The sequence below is a fragment of the Astatotilapia calliptera genome, chromosome 11, assembly GCF_900246225.1.
Source record: "Astatotilapia calliptera chromosome 11, fAstCal1.2, whole genome shotgun sequence".
NCBI lineage: Eukaryota > Metazoa > Chordata > Actinopteri > Cichliformes > Cichlidae > Astatotilapia > Astatotilapia calliptera.
Genome location: NC_039312.1, coordinates 35,426,060 through 35,447,601, shown reverse-complemented (window position 1 = coordinate 35,447,601; position 21,542 = coordinate 35,426,060). Strand labels below are relative to the sequence as shown.

The 21,542-nt window shown below is 45.6% G+C and overlaps 1 protein-coding gene and 1 long non-coding RNA gene across 3 annotated transcripts; one reads left to right on the top strand and one right to left on the bottom strand.

The window, feature by feature from the left end:
- Positions 1–5,092: 5,092 nt before the first annotated feature.
- Positions 5,093–12,006, top strand: cmtm7 (CKLF-like MARVEL transmembrane domain containing 7). Of its 2 annotated transcripts, XR_003273885.1 has the most exons (6): positions 5,093–5,319; positions 8,315–8,491; positions 9,509–9,607; positions 9,844–9,922; positions 10,729–10,979; positions 11,076–12,006. XR_003273885.1 is itself a non-coding variant. In XM_026185436.1 (5 exons), exons 1-5 carry the CDS (start codon positions 5,209–5,211, stop codon positions 10,734–10,736), a joined length of 474 nt encoding a protein of 157 aa, XP_026041221.1. In that variant the 5' UTR covers positions 5,093–5,208; the 3' UTR covers positions 10,737–12,006. The 2 variants fall into 2 exon arrangements, 1 of the variants encoding a protein (XP_026041221.1); XM_026185436.1 differs by having other exon boundaries at positions 10,729–12,006.
- A 7,748-nt stretch (positions 12,007–19,754) lies between these two features.
- On the bottom strand, positions 19,755–21,292 carry LOC113032663 (uncharacterized). The gene is made up of 2 exons (XR_003273917.1): positions 21,188–21,292; positions 19,755–20,600 (listed from the first exon to the last, which is right to left on the bottom strand). It is a non-coding gene; the product is annotated as an uncharacterized LOC113032663 (long non-coding RNA).
- Between the last annotated feature and the right edge of the window lie 250 nt (positions 21,293–21,542).

Below are 21,542 nucleotides of genomic sequence, written 5' to 3'. Positions count from 1 at the left end.
TGAAGAAAAGACGTTTTTGTCGTTTTTGCAGCTTGTTTGTCTCTTTGAATTTTCCAGCTCGTGCAGTGGCGCATGGCGGTGCAGACCGTGAACCACCGAAGGCCCAGGATGAAGGACGTGTTGTTGGCAGAGCCGGGTCGGGGCACACGGGCTGTTCTGGGCCTCGCTTTCCGTGCAGGCTGCTTTCAGCAACACCAGCTTACAAAAACCCACCGCTCACCTGCCCGCTGCCAGCAGGACAGCACACGTCAGTGTTAAAACCCACAAACACAGCACAAAACGTATGTGTTACTTAAGGTGAAGCTCCGACAGTCTCATCGCTTCTTTCTGTAATCGTTCAAATGGAGATTCATGAAAAGGCCGCACGCAGCTTCCATTCAAACAGGATCAGGTGTGACGCGCCCTAAATGGAAAATCAGCTGCATTTGGATGAAGATGGATTCTGCCTGTGCTGGTTTTGTGGAGCCACGTGTGGTCAGATAGTTACATGAAAAAGACTCCAACGCACAAACGCCGTCATGAAAGTGGCTCCAGTCTAACGAGCCAAACTGTTGTAAAACAAGAGCAGCCTCTACTGCCTCCAGGCTGGCTGCAGCTCAGGTGGTGGAGCAGGTCATCTACTAACCAGAAGGTTGATGGTTTGATCCCAGTCTGCTCCAGTCTGGTTGCCAAGAAGAAAAGCGCTATATAAGAATCAGTCCATTAACATTTAGTGTCGAACTCCAGGCCTCGAACGCCGGCATCCCACAGGTCAGCACACCTGAATCACATGATGAGTTCATTACTGGGCCTCTGAAGAACTTTAAGACATGCTGAGGAGGAAATTTAGCCTTTAAATCAGCTGTGATTTATTCAAGGACGCATCTAACACCTGCAGGACGCCGGCCCTCGAGACCGGGAGTTGGACACCCCTGAGCTACAGAGCACGAACAGTTCTGCCCTCCGGCTGTGTGACGCTGCGGCGTGACCGTACGTCGATCACTTGGACGTCTTAAAGCACAGGTGTCCAACTCCAGGCCTCGAGGGCCGGCGTCCTGCAGGTTTTAGACGTGTCCTCGATCCAACACAGCTGATTTAAAGGCTAAATGACCTCCTCAACATGTCCTGAAGCTCTCCAGATGCTGCTAATGAACTAACCATTTGATTCAGGTGTGTTGACCCAGGGTGGGATGTAAAACCTGCAGGACGCCGGCCCTCGAGGCCTGGAGCTGGACACCACTGTCTTAACGTTTCTGAGGACGCTGCTGGAGGCAGACGCAGCTCCATCACAGGGACTGCAGCTTGTGAAACTTCATGCTCGGTGCTGCAGTTGCTGCTCAGGCGTACCTCGGTCGAAGCAGCGCCTCCGTGAACATTACTGTGCTTCAGCCCTGCGCTCATGTTCACATGAGACAGGAAGTCGAAGCTGTCTGTGGTTATTGTGTCATTGTCTGTTCTATATCAGTCAGTGAGTCACTTAATGCTTACTTTGACCAGCGCGGCAAGAAGGATGACGTATTTTAGAGGTAAAAGTATCACGAAGACTCTTGAGACAGCGACGGGGGTTTATCCTTTTCTCAGCAACCCCCCACATAACCCCCACCGTGGGAGTAATCTCAGACAGCGCCTGAAGTCTTCACCTGTGAAAGGGCATTCTCATTTTCTGTTGCAGTGACGTGCGCTGAATTTACAGAAAGGGAAGCAGAGGAGCTGACGGCCCACCCACAGACACAGAGAAGCTTCCACTGCTCACCTACAGACCGCTGGACCAGACGGAAACACGCTGGCTCGCATCAGCAGCGCTTTTATATCGTAGCTTTGAAGCATCCACAGAATCGCCCCGTACCACGTATGATGTCACACACCTTATTAGGATTTACAAAAAGCAAACCTCATATGAGGCTCGGGAGAGGAAGTGAGCGTCAGCGGCCACGCCAACATCACGTCGGCAGCAAACACACATCCTCTAATCCTGCCGTGTTCAACATGTCCTCTGTGTGGGACTTTTCCCATCAGTATAATTCAATAGTCCTCACATAAAACTTTATATTACTGTCAGATTAGACTCAAGAAAGAGCTGCTGCGGACATGAAAGTGACAGAAACAACTGCAGCCTCGCAGCAGGCCGGACCACAGCAGCATCTTCAGTCTGCAGCTCAGCTGTGCTGATGTGCGTCTCCTTCTCCTTCAGGTTTACTGCTTCTGAGGCCGCTGTCTGAATTATGAATGATGCTCTGAGAGCATTTTAGTCGAAGACTCCTCCAGCTCCCGCCTTCTGAAACAGAGACGTCACCGTTTGATCACAAACAGAGTCCTTGAAACAAAACCAGCCTGAGACTAAACAGAAAGATAAAAACGGACTCGTTAGAGCCGGCGATAGAAAAGCATTCTCACGTCTGTCTGCGATGTTCTGCCGTCACACAGTAACGTTGTCGCATCAGCGGCTCGTGATGCTGCAGCTTGTCAAGTGTTCTCGTGGAGCCGGGTGGTGCTTCCCTGTGGTGGTCTGAGCATCTCTGTGACTCGCCCGGCTTCTCCGGGTGGCGTCCAGCTTGCACTGAGAGTTCACAGCTACATGTGCAGTGTTGGGATTGAGAGTTAGTACTTCCAGTCTGAGCTGGATCCGAGTTCAAGTGTCTCGGGGCCTCCTCTATGATGAGTTGGTGACGCCTCTGTAGTGACGTGGACGCCGTACCGGCCTGTGGTGGTAAAAACAAAGCTGTCGACTCAGAGGTCGATCCACGCCCCCACCCTCACCTTTGACTGGGAGCTCTGGATGGTGACTGGAACAGGCACCACCTCTCAGCTCTGTGGTGCACAGAAGTTTAGCATTTATCACCTGCACAGGAACACGATCTGTACTCGTGAACGCGGCACAGAAACAAGCTGGCGAGCGTGATGTGCTTAATGATTGATTTTGTACTTCTAAAGCACAACAGCTCAACTGTAGCTCCTCCCATTTCTGGTCATGTACAGAGCTGATGTAGTGAACCTGAGCTGCATCCATCGCAGAAGCGCAGAAACCTCGTGTCCTTCTGTGTGTCCACGAAGATCGAGTTGAAATCAGAAAAATTCGTATTCGCAGCTCAGCCTGAGAGAGTGTGATTAATGAACTTCAGCTCGTTTTCTGTTACCTCAGGATGCAGGCGAGCATCACCGCCCTGTGTGTGTTCAGACGACTGACGTAGTTTACTCCTCTATATTTATCTCACTGTTGTCTCGTGAGCTGGTCTGCACGTCTGCACACTCTTTAAAACGAAGGTTTTAATCTCATGTTTCCTGCTTAAACGTGAAATATTCAAACAGAAAACAGAGAAAATGGTGCTGAGCTCTGAATGGAGGAGTGTGTGTGTGTGTGTGTGCGTGCGCGTGCATGTGTGCGTGAGTGTGTGTGTGCGCGTGCGCGTGCGCGTGCATGTGTGCGTGAGTGTGAGTGTGTGCGTGTGTTCAGTTTAAAGGGAAACGTCCTGACAGCAGCTCTGTTGTCCTGCTGCTCGGGAACATTCGTGCCTCTCTGGAAGCTGCTGCTGCAGTGCTTCCTGACAGAGACCACACCTCCACTCAGCCCACAGGTCAACGCTGACACCTCAGCCACCCAAAAACCTGCACACACAGGATGTCTGCTTCAAAATAAAGGCCAAACAAACACAAGCAGACTCACAGCATGTTTCAGTCAGAAAACAACATCAAGTCCAGCATTATCAGGCACCACTCATGATTGTGTGTGTCTGCTGCAGCCGTCTCAGACTGATTAAAGTTATCTTATAAATGACTCTCACATGTAAAGGGAAATAACAGAAACCACAATATTACAATGACATAAATAAAGATGGGATTCGGTGATATTACTGACTCTCTAGCATCTGTTTAATTTCCTGTTAGGTATCCTAACAACAAACTATGGTCTTATCAGAGATCTCCCCACATTATTTTCTGAATCATGATGGATCATGAAGTATCTGATGGAAAATTAAAAGAAGCAAATTCACCAACAAAACGAGAGCCGTGTTTGAGTTAGAATAAACACCTCAAACATCAAACTTGACGTTCAGCTTTAATATAATTTTAATTGATCATTTTAACTTATTTTTATAAATCAAATTTCATTTATTATAAAACAAGCAACAATAAATAAATGAGATAAAATCACCACAACCTGCAGTTCCTGTGATGTCCAGCAGGGGCAGCAGAGAGTCAGTCCCCATAGACTCCCATGTTAAACTTTACAGCAAAGATATAAACTGCTTGGTCTCTACAGATTCCCCCTTCATAACAACTGTAACCGAGTAATTGATTTTTTTATCTGTGAGTTTTGAGACTTAAATTTATGGGCGTGGCCAGTCATTGACTAACAGCTGGATGGTCACAGGGTGTGGCTGGAGTCCCTGAACTGGACCTCTGCACGGTGTTTGTGCCGCTGGAGCATTTTGGAGAATTTTTAATGACATCATGTGGCCAATAACATATCTGCTGTGAGGTCCTATACTAACAGAGTGTTCAAGAAGGCGGAGCTCCAGTTTTTAGTGACTGAAATTCAAAGATTTCACTGAGGGTACACCAAAGCTTTGGTGATTGTTGAGTCATATACGGGTGATGTATGTTGAGCTTGACACATGAAAGAAACGCAAAAGCAGAACACGACATTTTATTCACAGAGGATGATGAAATGACCAGAATTTACACGAAAATCGAACGAACTGTGATTTAAAATAAATGTTAATGACCCAATCTCAATGATGTGCACGCAAAGTTTCTGTCAGAGTGGCTCACCTGTGAAGGAGGAGAGTGATAAGATGTTATTGAACACTGATTAGCAGACATATGTGTGTGTGGATGTACACTAATAAGAAAACAAGGCTCTAAAATGTCCAAAACCAGGGGGTGACGTCAAAGTGGTGGTGTCCATCTTTATATACAGTCTATGGAACTCATAAAAATTGATATTTCAGACACACTCAGAAAAATACACTCAAAAAACAAATGAAATTAAAAACATGCTAATGTTATTATACTGAAAATATATGAATACACACTGAAGTGTTTTGAGAGGACGGGGTTTTGTCGGTGCTTTTATTATGAAATATATCCCGGAAGCAGTCGCGTTTATCTGCTGCGCGTTGACGTCAGCGATAAAAACAGGGGCTGTGCCGTGTCGCGCGGTCGACGGTGACTTTCCGCTGCGGTTAAACTCGTTTAAACGTTTCATTTACCGTGCTGTTTACCGGCATCATGTCTCACACCGTCATCACCACGACAACAACCACCAGGACATCCGGGGAGAGCGGCCTGAACCTGGGCTACACCCAGACCATCCCGGGACTGCTCAAGATCGGACAGCTGGTAAGAGTCAGTCCGGTGGACAAACCCCGGGGCTTTACCCGGTTCTACCCGGGTTTGTGTGCGCCTGGTTTTCTAAAGATTTAGACACGAGAAACTTTAACTGTGAAATATTTAAACGACTGTTGTTGTTATTGATCGGCCTGTGATGCTCGGAGTGATCGGCTCCTGATGGAGAAATATTGATTTTCGTAAAAACTTCCATCCAGACAGGGACGGGCGAACAGAAAACGGGGCCCGGGGCTCAGAGACAGCTACAGACCCCCAGGCTTTTACAGGGGACCTCTCCAGCTGTTTTACGTGTCCTCGTGTTATTATAATAGCACCGTTAGACCCACTCACAAGCAACTTTATTAGGTACACTTTACTGGCACCAAACATTTGGATCCAGTTTTTCCTTCAGAGATGTTTTAATTCTTCATGGCTCAGAATCAACAAGCTGCTGGAAACATTTCTCAGGGGCTTTGGTCATGTGATCACAGTGAGATGATTTTGTGACATGGAGCGTCATCCTGCTGGAAGCAGCCAATCAGAAGATGGTACACTCTGGTCAAAAAGGGATGCCACACTCAGGCAGGCTGTGGCGTTTCGGTGAAGCTCTTACCGCTGAAACAGGCCAGAGTGGATCCACACTTTCATGCTGCTTCCTCAAACTCTGACTCCATCATTGACGGTTGCAGCAGAAACTGAGACTCATCAGACCAGGCAGCGTTTCTCTGATCACCTGGTGTGGTCGTCTGCTGCCGTAGCCCATCTGCTCGATGTTCCACACGTTCATTGATGCTCTGCATGCGATGGTCGTAACGAGTGTTCATCATGATGATCTGACACCCTCGTGTCGGTGTTGTTCCCACATCATCATCATAAATGTTGTTCCAGGTTTAACATTGCAAGTGACCAATCACATTGTTGTGATGTCACACTTTTGCGACTTCGTAAAAAAAAGCGCTGTAAAAAAAAGTCTGCGTAACGGCCTCTGTCCTCCGATGCAGCGATTTGAATCTTTGCATTTCAGGATGCTGTTCTGTAACAAACGGTAAGATTTATGCATGTTGTCCTTGCAACATTGGAATTTCGTAAATGAATGAATAATTTTGGCTTGCAAAAGTATGACGTCACAACAATGTGATTGGTCACTCGCAATGTTGAACCTGGAACATTTATGATGATGATGTGGGAACAACACCGACACGAGGATGCCAGATCGTGCTGTATTCGAGGTCCTGGTGCCTTCCTGTCAGCTCAGAAATTGGTTTCTGACACACTCAGACCAACAACCATGTTCAGAGTCACTCAGGTCGCCTTTCTCCATCATTCTGAACTTCAGCAGGTCGTCTCAGTGAGTCACTGCTATGTGATTGGCTGATATTTGTGTTGGCGTGCAGCTGAACAAGTGTACCTAATAAAGTGTCCGGTGAGTCTGACCGTCTGTGTAAAACCTTTAAAGGGCGATCGTGGCTCAAGAGTTGGGCGTTCGTCGTGTAATCGGAAGGTTGCCGGTTCGAGCCCCAGCTCCGACAGTCTCGGTCGTTGTGTCCTTGGGCAAGACACTTCACCCGTTGCCTACTGGTGGTGGTCAGAGGGCCCGGTGGCGCCAGTGTCCGGCAGCCTCGCCTCTGTCAGTGCGCCCCAGGGTGGCTGTGGCTACAATGTAGCTGCCATCACCAGTGTGTGTGAATGTGTGTGTGAATGGATGTGTAAAGTGCTTTGGGGTCCTTAGGACTAGTAAAGCGCTGTACAAATACAGGCCATTTACCATTTAACGCCGTCTCAGAACAGACCTGCAGGAGTGAAGCTCGCCTCCTTCATTATTTCTGAACACGGTGGTTTGTATGCAGTTTCCTATGTGTACTCCAACACGTGTACTCCAACACGTGTACTGTCAACAGTCTGAAACGTGTTCCTCTGAGACCACGACGCTGGAGGGTTTGGTAATATTCTAATATTCTTTGAACTAAAACAAAAACACAAATCGGCTGCTGAACGATTACTCAGACCCAACAGCTGTTTGACCCAGAACAACCATGTTTACAGCTTTCTGCCACATTTGGCCTGGTTGGTTCAGGCTGTGCCGTCACATCAGGAGCAACTCCTGCTTATGTGAGCTAAATATCAGAGTTTCTGTGGCAACAGAGCAGGGCTCTGGAGTGCCACCAGTTTTTTAATGGTGCAACTAGAAAGAAAAAAAAGGTCTCTGCAACTCTGAACGTCTCCGTGTGGTCAGACACACATCATGCCCCTATCGTGGTCTAAACCAATCAGAGACAGTCAGGGGCGGGACCTCTCTGATATGGATATCGAGTCATTAAGTCCTGAATGGACTTTTAAATATAAACGTATTTTGCCAGAAACACCAGAATCTCAGGTTAAAGCTCACAAACTATTTCAGCAACCACCAAACAGTAAATGAGAGCAATAAATGCCCAAGTGTCCCCCCCCCCCCCCCCGCTGCCTTTCAGCAGCAGGCAGGTCGTCAGAGGAGCCGATGTGACGAATACGTTTAACGTTGCCTACAGCATTACCAAAGAGAGCCACGCACTTTAAGGACAAGCATAAGATTGTTAGTTAATCATTTGCAAATGAATATTGTCTGTGACATCAGTTTCCCCTTTAAAAGTGCACATGTAAAACTGCAGCGTTAGGCGATGTGGTTGAAAGCTTTGGGTGCGCCTAACTTTTGTGCTGATGCGCCTAAGAAAAACATTTAGTGGCAAAAAGTTAGTGTAGAGCCACAGAGCCAATCAGAGCCACAGCCTGCACACATCCCCACACAGCGTTTACCTGAGCTGAAGCTGCCAGAACCAAATGATCTATCTATCTATTGTGTGAAAATAAAAACTCATTCTGAAAACCGTCGGCCGTGAACGCGGCGCATCGCTTTCTTCTCTTTTGCTTGTTTAAACAAGCAGATGCAAAAACATGTGATGCACGTCCTCAAACCGCTGCTCGCCTCTAATGCAAAGGAAGCACATATTAAACTGAATTTCCCTTTTGCCAGATCTCCCTGCTCATCGCCTTCCTGTGTGTGTTCTGCACTCGCGGCTGGCCCAGCTGGCCGGCCTTCCAGTACTTCGAGGTGGTGACGCTGTGGTTCCTCGTAGCCTTCCTCATCTTCTTCCTCATGCACCTGTGCAGGCTGCAGACGAGGATGCCCTGCATCAACTGGCCGCTGACGGTAAGAGGAGCGACGCTTCCATCCGTCTGTGTCGGTCTCGCTTCTGCATTTCAGCCAAACTTCTGCATCGAAGACTTGAGCGTTTGATTCTCAGCGTAGCGTAACAGGAAGCTGCTGTTATGCAACGCAGAGAAGCCAGAAGAACCCAAATGTTCCTCTGGCTTCTCTGTGGAGTTCAAGGAAGGAAGAGAGCTTCTGATGTGCGGATGCTTGCAGTGCACCAGCAGTCCCTCGTTTACCTTCCTGACCAGTCGGCCGTGAGCAGAGGTGATTTTCAGAGCAAATCTCAGACTTTTGATCAAAATGAAACAAATCAGCTGCTGCAAATTGTTCCTTAACCTTTTGAGAGCTTTGTGACCTTGAAAAGGTTCATGAGCACCAAACGTGCTGGGAGATCTCAGCCTGAGACGAAACATCACCCTGCAGCTGTTAGTCGCTCGGCTCAGATTTATGCTTCCACACATGGCGAGACTTCCTCTTCCTGTTCTGTTGAATCCAGAGAAATGTTAAACATTGTGAGATGATTGCTGATCTTCATGTGGACGCTGCACATATATGCAGTCTGCTCAGCTGTAAGCAGTACTAATAAAGCTCCACAGCAGAGCACCTGCCTCCATGTCACCCGACCCCCAGCATCCTCTGCACATCTGTACGCACATCTGTTCAGCAGCGGTCAGGCCCTTGCTCTTATTTTGAAAGTCCAGCAGCTGCGGTGCAGGTCTGGTTCCTGTGCTGAACTCTCAGCGAGCTCATCCGGCTGCAGGATGAGAGACGTGCTGGAAATTAAAAGCACTTCCTGTCCAGCGGTATTTATTAATGAATCTATGAAAACTCGTGTGAGTGAAACGGGACTTGAAGCTCCGGCAGAGTGAATGTTTGCATCCTGGTTTCAGAAGCAGACCCGACTTTGAAGCCTTCACTAAAGCGGAGCTCTGAGGAAGGCTCGGAGCTCCTCTGTGGTGGACACGAGGTGCTGACAGATGCTGAGAAATGTTTATTGTTCCTCTGCTGTTTCAGGAGTTCTTCCATTACTCTGTGGGATGCATCCTCATCCTCATCGCCTCCATCATCGCCTCGGCGAATAGCGGTGGAGTTTCAGCGCTGGTGGCCGGATCGGTACGTAAGCGCACAACTGCGAGACTCGCGTTGTGTCACTTTGCAGCAGACCAGCTGTGTGTGGCTCCTGCAGACCGAGTCCTCCCTCTGATCACGCAGGACGTCACATTAAGTTCTTTCCTGAGAACAGAAATCTGGTCCTGCCTGAACTTCTCTGAGCTGAGTGCGATCCGTCAGTAGACTTGAGCAGCTTTACTTTGAAAGGTGTTTGTAACGCATTGTGTGTTCGTTCACAGGTGTTTGGATTCATAGCGACGTTCCTGATGGCCGTGAACTTGTGGACGTCTTACAGCGTGGCTTGTGGGCCTCAGTCTGGTAGGTGCTGTCCTTCACCTGCTTCTGGTCTGAGCCTGTTACCTGCTCACGTGGTTTTGGGTTAAACGTCTCCAGCGCTGGGCGAGGGTGTCGTCTTTTTAACGCGCTGCAGAATCAAACCTTCATGGCCTCATCTGCTTTTTATGAGCACGTTTCAAGTGAAGCATGTTGTTAAATTGCAGTGCATTCAGGGACTAGTAAGCGTTTTGTGCTCAAAGTCGATGTTAGAGGCAGGAAATCGGACGAGCGTGAGGATTTGTGACAGTTTGGCTCAGAGCAGCTGCGACACTGCAGCTCCTGCGGGGCTCCAAGGAAGGAGCAGGGGGCACGGGGTCACGGGCCACCTCAGTCAGAGCATCAGGGCGAGGTGCTGCACAAACGGTCCAATCTGCAGAGGCTCCACCCACAGCACAGCCTCGATGGGTGCAGCCAAAGGGGGGCCGACACAACATTAGGCACACGGTCATTATGTTACACCTGACTGGTGCATATTTGTCCACAGTTGGACTGAAGGGGGCTGCGTACCACATTTAAAACATTGTTATCATATAAATAATGCAAGCGTGCACCTCCCTGCTCGAGCTGAGTTCCCTGTGATAAGAGGAGGGTTTCCCTGAGGAATGCTAACGATGCTAACGATGCTAATCAGTTAAAAGTGCTTTTTTTTTTCCAAACAGTGAGCCAACTGTTTTCTTCGAGCCACATCCAAAGATGTGAGGCCGATCCACATGACAGCAATTACTTCCACTGCCCTGAGACTCTAACACTCTCTCCCCGCATGTTTCTCCCATCATGCTTTTCTGCAGCCATGTAAAAAGCGTCCCGTCATGATGGAGTCAGATGGCTGTGTTGGCAGTTTGCTGTGTCCTGGTTCTTCTCTGCCAAGCGACCACCTGGATAAATCGATGTGATCATAACTCTTACTGCAGAGGAGCGCCGACGCAGCACCGGCTGGGCTGGACAGCAGTCAGTGTCATTCTTTTACTTCCTCGTTAAATCGGACCGCTGTGGTCACGTTTCCATGGTAACGGTGCTCTGGGTCACATTTGAACCATCGGTAATCCTCATTCATGAACGACAGCACAGTCACCTGGAATTGTCACCTTTATTATATTTCCCATCATTCCTGTTGTTTTCTTTCTTTGTCCTTAAGAATGAGGCGTGGGCTCTAAAGCGATGGCGCCCTCACACTGCTGTGTGCCATAAATGAGCGTGTCCTCACGGTTTACAGCGCCCATCCTTCTGCTCCTTTGAAACTTCCTCGAGCTCTGCAGAAGCAGTTTGGACCACAGATGCATTAAAATTACAGCAGTTCTACTTTAAAATATTAGTGTTGAAATATTTTTATCACTCAAACACGAGTTGCATGCTAATGTTGTTGTTAGCATGCTAAAAATTTACTCAGGGGCTGTAAAACAGCAGCATGCTAACAAATGAAACAGGTAAAACGTCGGCATGCCAACAAAGCAAAAGAACAAAACATCGTCATTTTTGGCGAGTAAAGACACGTGGCAGAAATCGTTATTTCTTTGATTGTCAGGAAGCCCGTGGGCGGAGTCTAACCTGCTGGAGGTTCAGTTTGTTTTAGCCAGCTGGGTCATTTTTAAAGATTCAAGGAAGCTGAAGACGCTGCATGTAAACAGTGCAAACCACACGCATGTAAACAGGTTGCAAGTTTTAATGATTGAAAAAATCTCACATTGATTATGTGGGTCAGTAATGATGTCATTGTTCATTTATATTACAAAACAAGCTGCAGATAAATATAAGAACCAGTTTGACTCATGGACACGCCCACTTACATTAAAGACAAACGTCTCCAGCTGTTCTGCTTGAGATGCTCGAAAACCCGACAAATACATCAGAAAACACGCGGTTCAGTTTGTGTCGCGTTAAATCAGACCACAGCTGGGAGCCGTGTGTCCCGTAGACACATGTACAGGAGATAAACCTGAATGTTTTTGTGTGTCGAGAGGTGTTCTGTGGGAAGCTCCAGTGTTTGATGTCTGCTTGTGGGATTTACTGACAATAAGAGAAATAAAGGCCAAAGCACAGCGTCTGTGTTATGGAGGAAGAACATGTAATATGTCATTGACGTGGATTCAATCTGTAACTGAACAGTTTAGAGACGTTTCAGCAGGAACTGCAGATTATTGTAATTACTCTTTTTGTTCAGCTGTCCTCGGTGCTTAAAAGAACCAAACTTTTAGCCATTTGAATTTAAAATTCAGTCTGAATTTTGTATTTAAAAAGCACATCTGTGATTATTTTAGAGGATGCCAAAAGAGAGCGATGTATAAATTATATCAGGATTAAAAATGAACTGTGTGGAAATCTGTGCAGATTAATAAATGTAATGACATGGATTCATTCAGATTATCCAAATATTCACGTGATTAATGATCAATGATACTTCGTTCAGACGCGCTGAGATGGATTCAAATGAACCAAAGAGATTAAAAGTGTGTATCTATGGACAGACGAAGACATATTGTAGTAAATATTAAACATCATCCATTTAAAAGTGTTTGGATTTATAATTATATGTTGGAAGCTACATTTTTGGAGAATGTGTGTTTTCCAAAAGAAGTCATTGCAACGCCACATCAGTGAACGCACAGACGAGCTAACAATGAAAAGATGCTGTAAATATTCAATGTGCTGCACTGAGCGCAGCGTGTTAGCCGTTTTACAATCGTCCGACTGTTTAAGCACAATCTCTGCGTACCTCTCCCAGCCCGTTCGTTCTGATCATAGTTATTTAATCTGTGCTTTCACTCAGTGACAGAAAACTTTTATTAATCTGCACACGGTGACGTCCACTCCCGCTAACTGCTAGCTCCGACCGCATGCAGCACCTCTGGGCTGTCAGCTCTGCAAACATCTCTGATTGACTCAACGCTCAGTTGAACTTACGTGGAAAATGAAGTCACACCTCTGAACCTAAAAACTTTAACGTGAACAATCGTTACGAATCGAGACAGAGACGCCAAATGTGGCAGGTAGCCAACGTTAGCCGAGACGTTAGCTTACAGCTAAGTGATTATTAAAACAAATTGAAGAGACAGAATTAAGAGTTTGTTGAAAATGGTTAAACCATGCTTATGTTTTCTGTTGACTGTGCATTACTGATACATAGTTAACATTTTATTAAATGGAATTGTGTCATCCTTTAAAAAACTTACGTTGATCACCCTGGGGACCAAAAAAGGTCCCGCCCCAAAAAGTGCAATAAAAATGTTATATACTAATATTTTTTACCACTTTAAATGAGTCAGTCTTTTAAGACTACTTCTGCCTGAAATATTCACATAAAGTTTTAATTATATTTTCGTTGTTTTAACCCTTTAAATCCCAGTTTTACTTCATGAGCGCCCTGTTTTTTTAGCCCCCAAAAACAAAAAAACTCAATATTTAAAAAAACAAACATTTGAAGTAATATTTGATTGTTATTATAATTAGGCCTTTAGATGGACTAAAGATTGGCACCAAGAGTCATTTCGATCGCCTTTTATTTTTTTTCCAGGAGCGCATTTCATAAAATGCACACTATCGACCACGCCCAAAAAGTGCAATAAAAATATTAAATATTAATTTTTTTTTTCACTTTAAATTGGTCAGTCTTTTAAAACTACTTCTCCCTGAAATATTCATATAAAGTTTTAATTATATTTTCGTTGTTTTAACCCTTTAAATTACAAAAAAACTAAAAAAAAAACTAAAAAACTAAATATTTTCCCAAAAAAAACATTTGAAGTAATATTTGATTATTATTATAATTAGGCCTTTAGATGGACTAAAGATTGGCACCAAGAGTCATTTCGATCGCCTTTTATTTTTTTTTCCAGAACCAGAAAATGGTCTCCAGGCGGCAAATGCTGCTCGTCGAGGCCGAAATGAGTGCATTCTCCCGGGTTAACTCGCGACGATGATCGGGGCATGTTGCGTCGGACTCCTTTTTCCAGCGCACACTTCCGGTACCACGTGACAACAAATACGTCATTTCCTGTTGACTAAAAAAAAAATGCACCCTCTCATGGTCCTAGGGACCGAAAAATGGTCCGCCCGATCAGCGGGCGAAGCCGCTGCTGCACGCCGGAGATGAGGCGTCATTTCCGGCAGGTCTGTCCAAGCAGCCCGCTGTTTTCCAGCAGAGGTCAAATGTGAACCAAGGGCGCCACCCGGTGGACAAATAAAAAAATTACAACTCTAAGGCCTGTAGTCCAAAACGAAACCTAAGCTGGAGACCTGACTTTCCCTTTGACCGTAAATTTTCTGGCGTGAAAAATAGCGTTTATAATGGAAGTCAATGGGCCCAAAACGGTCCCTAGGGTGATCAGTGTGAGTATTTTTGCTGCTCAGCCGTGTTAGGCTGATTTAAGAAAATCAGACTGGAATTTTAAATATTTTACAAAAACGAAGCCGTTTGGCAAGTTTGGCTATATTACACCCAACACAGTGATAATGGCTTTCATGCAAACACACAAAGGGACCCAAAAAGGGCCCAGTATGACACAAGGGTTAATGAAGAGGTTAATATAGCAGCACTAGCTAACAAGCGTGACCTAGCATGACTATTGTTGATGCCACGCCCATTTTTTCTCGGCTGCACTGCCGATCTGATTGGACAGGAGGGGAGTTCATGCTAACATGTCAGTGTTCACATGACAGCTGCTGCTTGTCTTATTGGTCTTTAATAACAAAGTGCCATTTATTGTTTGATTGTTTTTAGCGATTAATCCCAGTTTACAGGTGTGCAGATAAACTGCTGTGAACGTCTTGGAGGAAAAACACATTTCCAGTTTTTCTGCTGCGTGTTCTTCATAGAACCCAAACTGGTTTCGCTTTAATTCTTAGAATAAAAAGGCTCAAAGTTAGACCCTTTTCTGCCACCTGTCGTTAACAAACGAGTAAAACCATTCGGTGTGTAACGATAATCCTGAGATTACTGCCTTACTGTGCGATGCTTCTGACTGTGCACTGAATGTGTCTGAAATTTCCTCTGAAGTAGCTCAGAGCACCAAATGAAGGCCTGACCTCTAATTGGATTCAAACTGAATGTTAAACTGTGGAAGGTTTACACAGTACTTTGTAGTACATTTAAATACCCGTTAGTGTCTGATCCTGGAGCCTCTACACACTGTGTGACATCGTAACGGGTTCCTGCTCGACTGGTCTGTGGGAACCGTCAGGATGTTCTAGTTGGTGTAGGAACTTGATGAAAGCATGTGAGCTTTTTGTACGAATGCTTTCAGCTTCAGACAACTTCATAAACTAACTTTAAAAAGCATAATTAGGTTGTGGTGGCTTAGCGGTGCAGCGGTTGGAGCTTCATGTTCTCCCTGTCTGGGTTTCCTCTCACAGTCCAAAGACGTAGGTGGGGTGACCTGTCCAGGGTACAAGCCCCGCCCACAGGGTTTCAGTAGTAAAACGTGCCACTGACTGAGACACTGAATAAGAGCGGTCACTCAGCTCTTCGTTATCTGAAGCTGGTCATGAAGTCATGTGACCCTGCAGGTAGAGACTGCGAGTTCCTCATACAGTCACGGTCCTGTTTGATAGGCTGCAGGGACTGACTTCACAACAGTGACATCACATCCTGCCTGCTCCCAGTGAGTCCGGTACGTCAGGGCCTGAACCCCTGAGGGTCGCACAGTGTGGAGGGGTTCCCGTCCCATTAACGTCACGTGTCTCATAAGCTTTATTTCACGCTGTGATGCTGTTCGTAATGGTGCACCATGCTCACTTGCTGTGCTCGCTGCCTCTTTGGTTTCCTGTCTGCACCAGCTTCATTTGTAAGAGTTTGGTTTCTTATGCACTGATAAGCTTACTGCAGCAGGCCGTTACATCATCGTGTTAAATCACAACACGTGAAAAGATTTACATTTGAGTTTTGTATGTATTTACTATTTCTATGGTTGAACTTTTACTATGCTGTTTTTCCAGTTTGGGATAAAATTCAAACTTTTCTTGTTTCTGTTTCCTTGGACTTATTTTTTTTACCCTAAAGCTGGGCTTTAATTTTCCGTCTGGATGTTTTGCGTGAATCCAAAACGAAGGTGTTTGTCAGTCAGAGTGGGACAGCGATGTGGTTTTCCTGAAGGCTATTTGAAGGCGTTGCTGTGAGCGTTTACAGTTATTTCCATGCCTCGAGTACTCTGATGGATCCGGGCTCCACCATAGACAAACCACACTGTTTACATTATTTATTTTGGCTCCAGCTTGATGATGATATTCTCACTGATGCAAAGTGACCTGATGTATGGCTGCGTGTCCACTGGGGGACAGAAACATTCATTAGACTGGCTATGAATCTGGACCGCTGATAATACATTACTGCTCATTACATTTTTCACTGTCGGAGGGAAACGACTCGGTCTCCAGGTGAGATTTGTTTGTACAAATGTTCCAGTTTAGTGGAAAGCAGCCAAAGCTCGTATGCAATTGGGCAAGACTTGGAAGTCTTCTAGTTGTACAAGTCTTGACCCTGTTTTCTACACATGCCACAGATTCATTTACAGCAGCACCAGGCTCAGGGAGGGGCGGGGCCAATCACTGTGATTGGTTGGTGAGAGAAGGAAGACAGGATGAAGACATGCTGTGGAGGAGAGACAGAGATTAATAACAGATATGATTCGATGCAGAGAGTCTGTGAACACATAGTGAGTGAGAAACGTGACTTTCTTTAATCTCGAGTCTGTTTGTTTCATTTGAGACCAACAAAGCTTCACACATGGAAACATTTTACTCAACAGCAACTTTTAGTCTCAGGTCTATTCTTTCATTTTTAATGCCACTGATTGTGTTTCTACTACAGACTAAAGTCCTGCATACATTTGGTCGATTATTCAGCTCATATTAAATCTTTTTGTTTGAGCTGAATCCCGTCACTGCTGTTTCCTGTGATGACACACGGGGCGGCGCCAGGAAAAGCTGTAACAGCAGGTCGTGGAGCAGCCGTCCTAACAGCTGTTTCAAAGGTTTTCTTTCTCCAACGTTAAATTCTGATTGGACGTTTGCTTCTTAAAGTTCCCGAATCTGTGAATCGAATGTTTGAGATCGAGACTAGGATAAATGTATACACATGAGAGCGAGGAGCCCAGTGGACACGGTCACCTGGTAGTTCATTTAGTGTTTTCTCCAAAGTGCCTTAATGTTCTGTGGGTGTGGATTGGTCACTTGACTTCTGTGAGGAGCCACGATCAGGCTGGACTTGTGATTTTATTATATTACAATAAAAGATGTGTACAGTGTTTGAGTGACATCACAAACACGAGTTGTTTTTCTACATTTTTAAAATGTGTTCAAACTACAAGTTGTGATTTATTGCATGTTGTGAATTAAAGGCTCATTGCACCAGTTCTGTCTCTGCTAGTTTCATAGAACACGAGGAACAAACACATGAAAAATGGAAACAAAGTATTATTAAAGTTAACAAAATGATGCATTTATCTGTTTAGTAACGTCTTTGTGTAAAACAGTCATCAGTGTGTGTAGAGGTTTAGCATTTTGCTGTGGGTGGAAAAATCTGTGTGTAAAATAAATGCTTTCAGTTTTCGCTAATCTGATGTTTGAGGCACATTTTGAAAACACATGAAAGCGTTAGCGGCATGTAGAGAACCGTGTGGATTATTAGCAAACATTAGAAAGATAAAGAGTCCTAAAAGTTGTCCCTGTGGAAAACCCACAGCGCTGTATCCATCCATCCATTCGCTTCCGTTTATCCTTTTCAGGGTCGCGGGGGGCGCTGGAGCCTATCCCAGCTGTCATAGGGCGAGAGGCGGGGTCCACCCTGGACAGGTCGCCAGTCTGTCGCAGGGCCAACACACAGGGACAGACAACCATTCGTGCTCACTTTCATTCACACCTAGTGACAATTTGGATTATCCAATCAACCTGTCCCCACAAGCTGGATGTCTTTGGACACTTTATCCAATCCAACTTTATTTATAAAGTACTTTAACACAGCCAGCACAGGACCAAAGTGCTGTACAGCAGATATGTTAAGAAAAAAAATAAAATTTCAAACAGCCCTGTATTAAAAAACAACATAGAACCAACTAAAAACAGTTTGGGAGCTGCTACAGCAAAAGCACGATCTCCTCTAAGTTTACGCCCTGTCCGGGGTACATGCAGGAGCAGCTGATCAGCTGGCCTGAGAGAGCAGGTGGGTGTATGAGGCTGTAGCAGCTCAGAGAGATGAGATGGGGCGAGGCCGTGGAGAGCTTTAAAAGCAAATAAAAGAATTCTAAAATGAATCCTAAAAGTATTGGCAGCCAGTGAAGTGAAGCTGAAACGGGAAATGTGCTCAAACTGTCGAGTGCCAGTTAAAAGACGAGCTGCGGCATTTTGCCTCCTCTGTAGACGAGTAATATATGATGCGCTGACCCCAGTATAGAGTGCATTACAGTAATGCAGCCGAGTGCTAACAAAGGCGTGGATAGCTGTGAAAAACCTGCTTTAGCCAGCTGCCTCAATCTGACTGCCAAACGTCAGATCACAGTCACTTTGACCCCCAGGTTTGTGACAGCTGGTTTAACATGCTGGGCAAAGGAATCTAAATATTGGGGGTCTCAGTGGGGCTACCAAAAACCATCACCTCGGTCTTTTTGTCATTGAATTTTAAAAAGTTAAGAGACATGCAAGCCTTAATTTCAAGACACTGAAGTAGTGGCTGTGTGGAGTATGTGTTCAGTCATCAGCATAAAAGGGGAATACAATGCAACTGAGTTAACTCAGTACAGAACCAAGAGGGGGCCGAGAACTGAGCCCTGTGGGACACCACACCACAGAGGACAGCACGGCAGAAAAAGTTCACCCTGCCAAGCAGGACCTGAACCACTCCAGGGCCCCTCGTGCCCACCCAGTGCTCCAAACCAGAGAGTAATATGGCGTGATGCACTGTATCAAGCCAGCTGTCAAATCTAAAAGCACCAGAACAACACAGTCCCGAGCGTCAGGAGCTAAAAATATGTCCTTAAAACTTTGAACAGGGCTGATTCAGTGAAAGGGTTTAAAATCTGACTGGAAAACATCTAAAACATTTTGCTTTCCCAGGAAGGCCATTCATTGGCTGTGAGCTCTTTTCAAGACATTTGGAAAGAAAAGGTAGTTTGGAGATAGACCTGTAATTTACAAGAGTCATAGGATCAAGAGCAGGTTTTTTAATCAGGGGTTTGACTACAGCATGTTTAACATCTTTAGGGACAACACCTGACATCAAACTGTGGTTTGCTCAAAAAGCAAAGGTCCAACTGCAGTTAACACGTGTTTTAAGAGTCGAGGAGGGGCAGCATCGTTTGGAGACCCTGCAGGCTTAAAATGACCAACAGTCTCCTTTAAAGCGGACAGAGTCACCGGCTCAAAGACAGCAGAGCAGGAAGCAGAGACTGAGAGGTCATGAGCAGAAAGATCTGAGCCCTGGTGGAGGAGACCTTCTCAATAAAACAGCGTACAAACCGTTCACAGGCTGCGGACGAGGCCTCGATACAGTCGGAGCAGAGTTAATGGTCCTAAATAAAACACGTGTTGTGACAGTTTGACGGAATAATGTCAGATACGTGTTTTTTACAGTTGTGTTTAAAGCAGATGTGTAGACTGATGCTCAGTTTGATCGTACAAACGTATCAGGAGTGACATCATTGATATTTACTAGATACAGAACACAGTGAGCCTACACTGTTCACTGCATCACTCCATGCTTGCACTGAGCACCACCTGCTATCATGTATATATCTACTGAGCACTTTTCAGTTTTGCTTTCTTTCAGCGTTGTCTGACAGTATGTTTTGCACTAAGCAGCAATTTGCTAATGTTGTAAAGCTGCTCAACATTTGGAAATAAAACCCATTCTGATTCTGCACAAAGAAAGCTCAGTGGTGGAATCAAATATGACATTTCAGTCAAAATTCAAGGTATTTGTTTCTATTTCATATCATTTATGAGCCCTGTGTGAAAGCTTTAGTTACATTTAAGGGCAATATCCCAAAAATAAAGTCAGAGATTTGATCCGTGTGTGTTTCAGATGAAATGAAGACAAACTGATGCAGTAAATCTTCTCTTATTGATGACAAAACTGTGCAGCATAATTTACTTCAGATGTTGCAGATGTGAGAGCATAAGCAGGCTGATGTTTGGAGGCTCTAACAGCAGAGAGATGATACAGAAACATCTTTAGAAAATACTGACACACTTTACAAATTTCCCACGTGTGGGACTAATAAAGGTTATCTTATCTTATCTTATGAAGGGACAACTTTGTGTCTAAATGAGCTGCACACTTTCCCCACTGAAACCAGCACAATCCCACTGATGAAAACAACATTTGAACTACATATATTCTGGATAAATCAAAGCATTATCAAAGTTGTCTGTGGTTCCCTTATTTTTCCTTGGTTCCCTGTCAGATCCTGCAGGACGAACAGCAGTGAGTGGTTCCTGTATGCAGCTGTTACAGGTTGTGTTGGAGATGCTTCTGCAGATACAGGAAGCAAATATAAAAGTGTTTTCAGTGTTTTTAGCAGTCCCTCAACTACAGAGAGCTGTCTGCTCTCCTCTGCATCTCTCAGCTGCTGCTGGCTCCTCCTCCTCACACTGTCCTGGATCTGTCCTGGTGTCTCATCAGGGGTGGAGAGCCTCCGTCTCCTCTCACCTTCTCAGGCTCTTCTGACTCTGGACACTTGCAGAAGGAAATCAACCACAGCAGTCAGCAACAAAAGCAGCAGAAGTTTATCAAATCTGTGTGAACTTGCAGGATGAAAACACCGTTTCCTCTTATCGTCACAAAGACACACTTTATGTGTTTGAATCAGAGAGAAACAGGATCCTGCAGAGTGTTGGTCTTTATAACAAAGGTGACAGACTCGGGTTGTTTGATATAAGCCTGACGGAAACAGCAGGAGGACTTCTCCATCTACTGTCTGTCTCATTGTTAGCGCTTTAAACAGGATGAGAGCTCTTTAAGGACAAACTGCAGCACAGCATGCTTGAGTCTGCGTCCTCACCGCAGTTCGCGGGCCACATATTTGCTCAACCGTCTGCTCGGTGTTTCCTGAACCGTTTAAGTACGTTTGGCTTCACGGCGACAAACAGACGGAGCTTCGGCAGAAACCTGAACGAACTAACGGAGAAAGAGCGCGTTAAACGCGACCTCACTAACGTCACGTAACTTAGCCGAAGGGTCGCTAAATGCGACTTTAAGACTTTTCATTATGCTAACATTTGTTCCGCGGTATATTTGCAGTGGGACAAAAGCGCCGCGCTCACTTTGAAGACGGTATTTCTGCGCTTCACTTCGGCCGTCCGCCATTTTTCTTCAACCGCTGACTCGCAGTGAATCCTGGGATATGGTGAGGGCGCGGCTCCTATCCGTGCGCTCGTGCGTTCTGTGTGGCGTCACTGGCAGATCAAAGGAATCAGCTTCTGCTTTGATCGTCACAGCCACGTCACAGGCAGGGAAAGCTTTAAATAGGAGCGCTCACACAGAAACATCACTGCTCACCTGTTTGCAAATGTTCAACAGTCGGCGTTCTCCCAACAAGGAAATTATCCAGCTGTTCTCTCAAACCCAGAAAATCTAATGTGCGATACAACCATGTCAACACGCAGCGAAAACGAAAAT

Bases quoted from the DNA above. Each gene is read 5' to 3' on its own strand.
- cmtm7 (XM_026185436.1), top strand. From the start codon at position 5,209: ATGTCTCACACCGTCATCACCACGACAACAACCACCAGGACATCCGGG. The intron at 8,492-9,508 runs GTAAGAGGAGCG...CTGCTGTTTCAG, and splicing joins GCATCAACTGGCCGCTGACG to GAGTTCTTCCATTACTCTGT. The intron at 9,608-9,843 runs GTACGTAAGCGC...GTTCGTTCACAG, and splicing joins CAGCGCTGGTGGCCGGATCG to GTGTTTGGATTCATAGCGAC.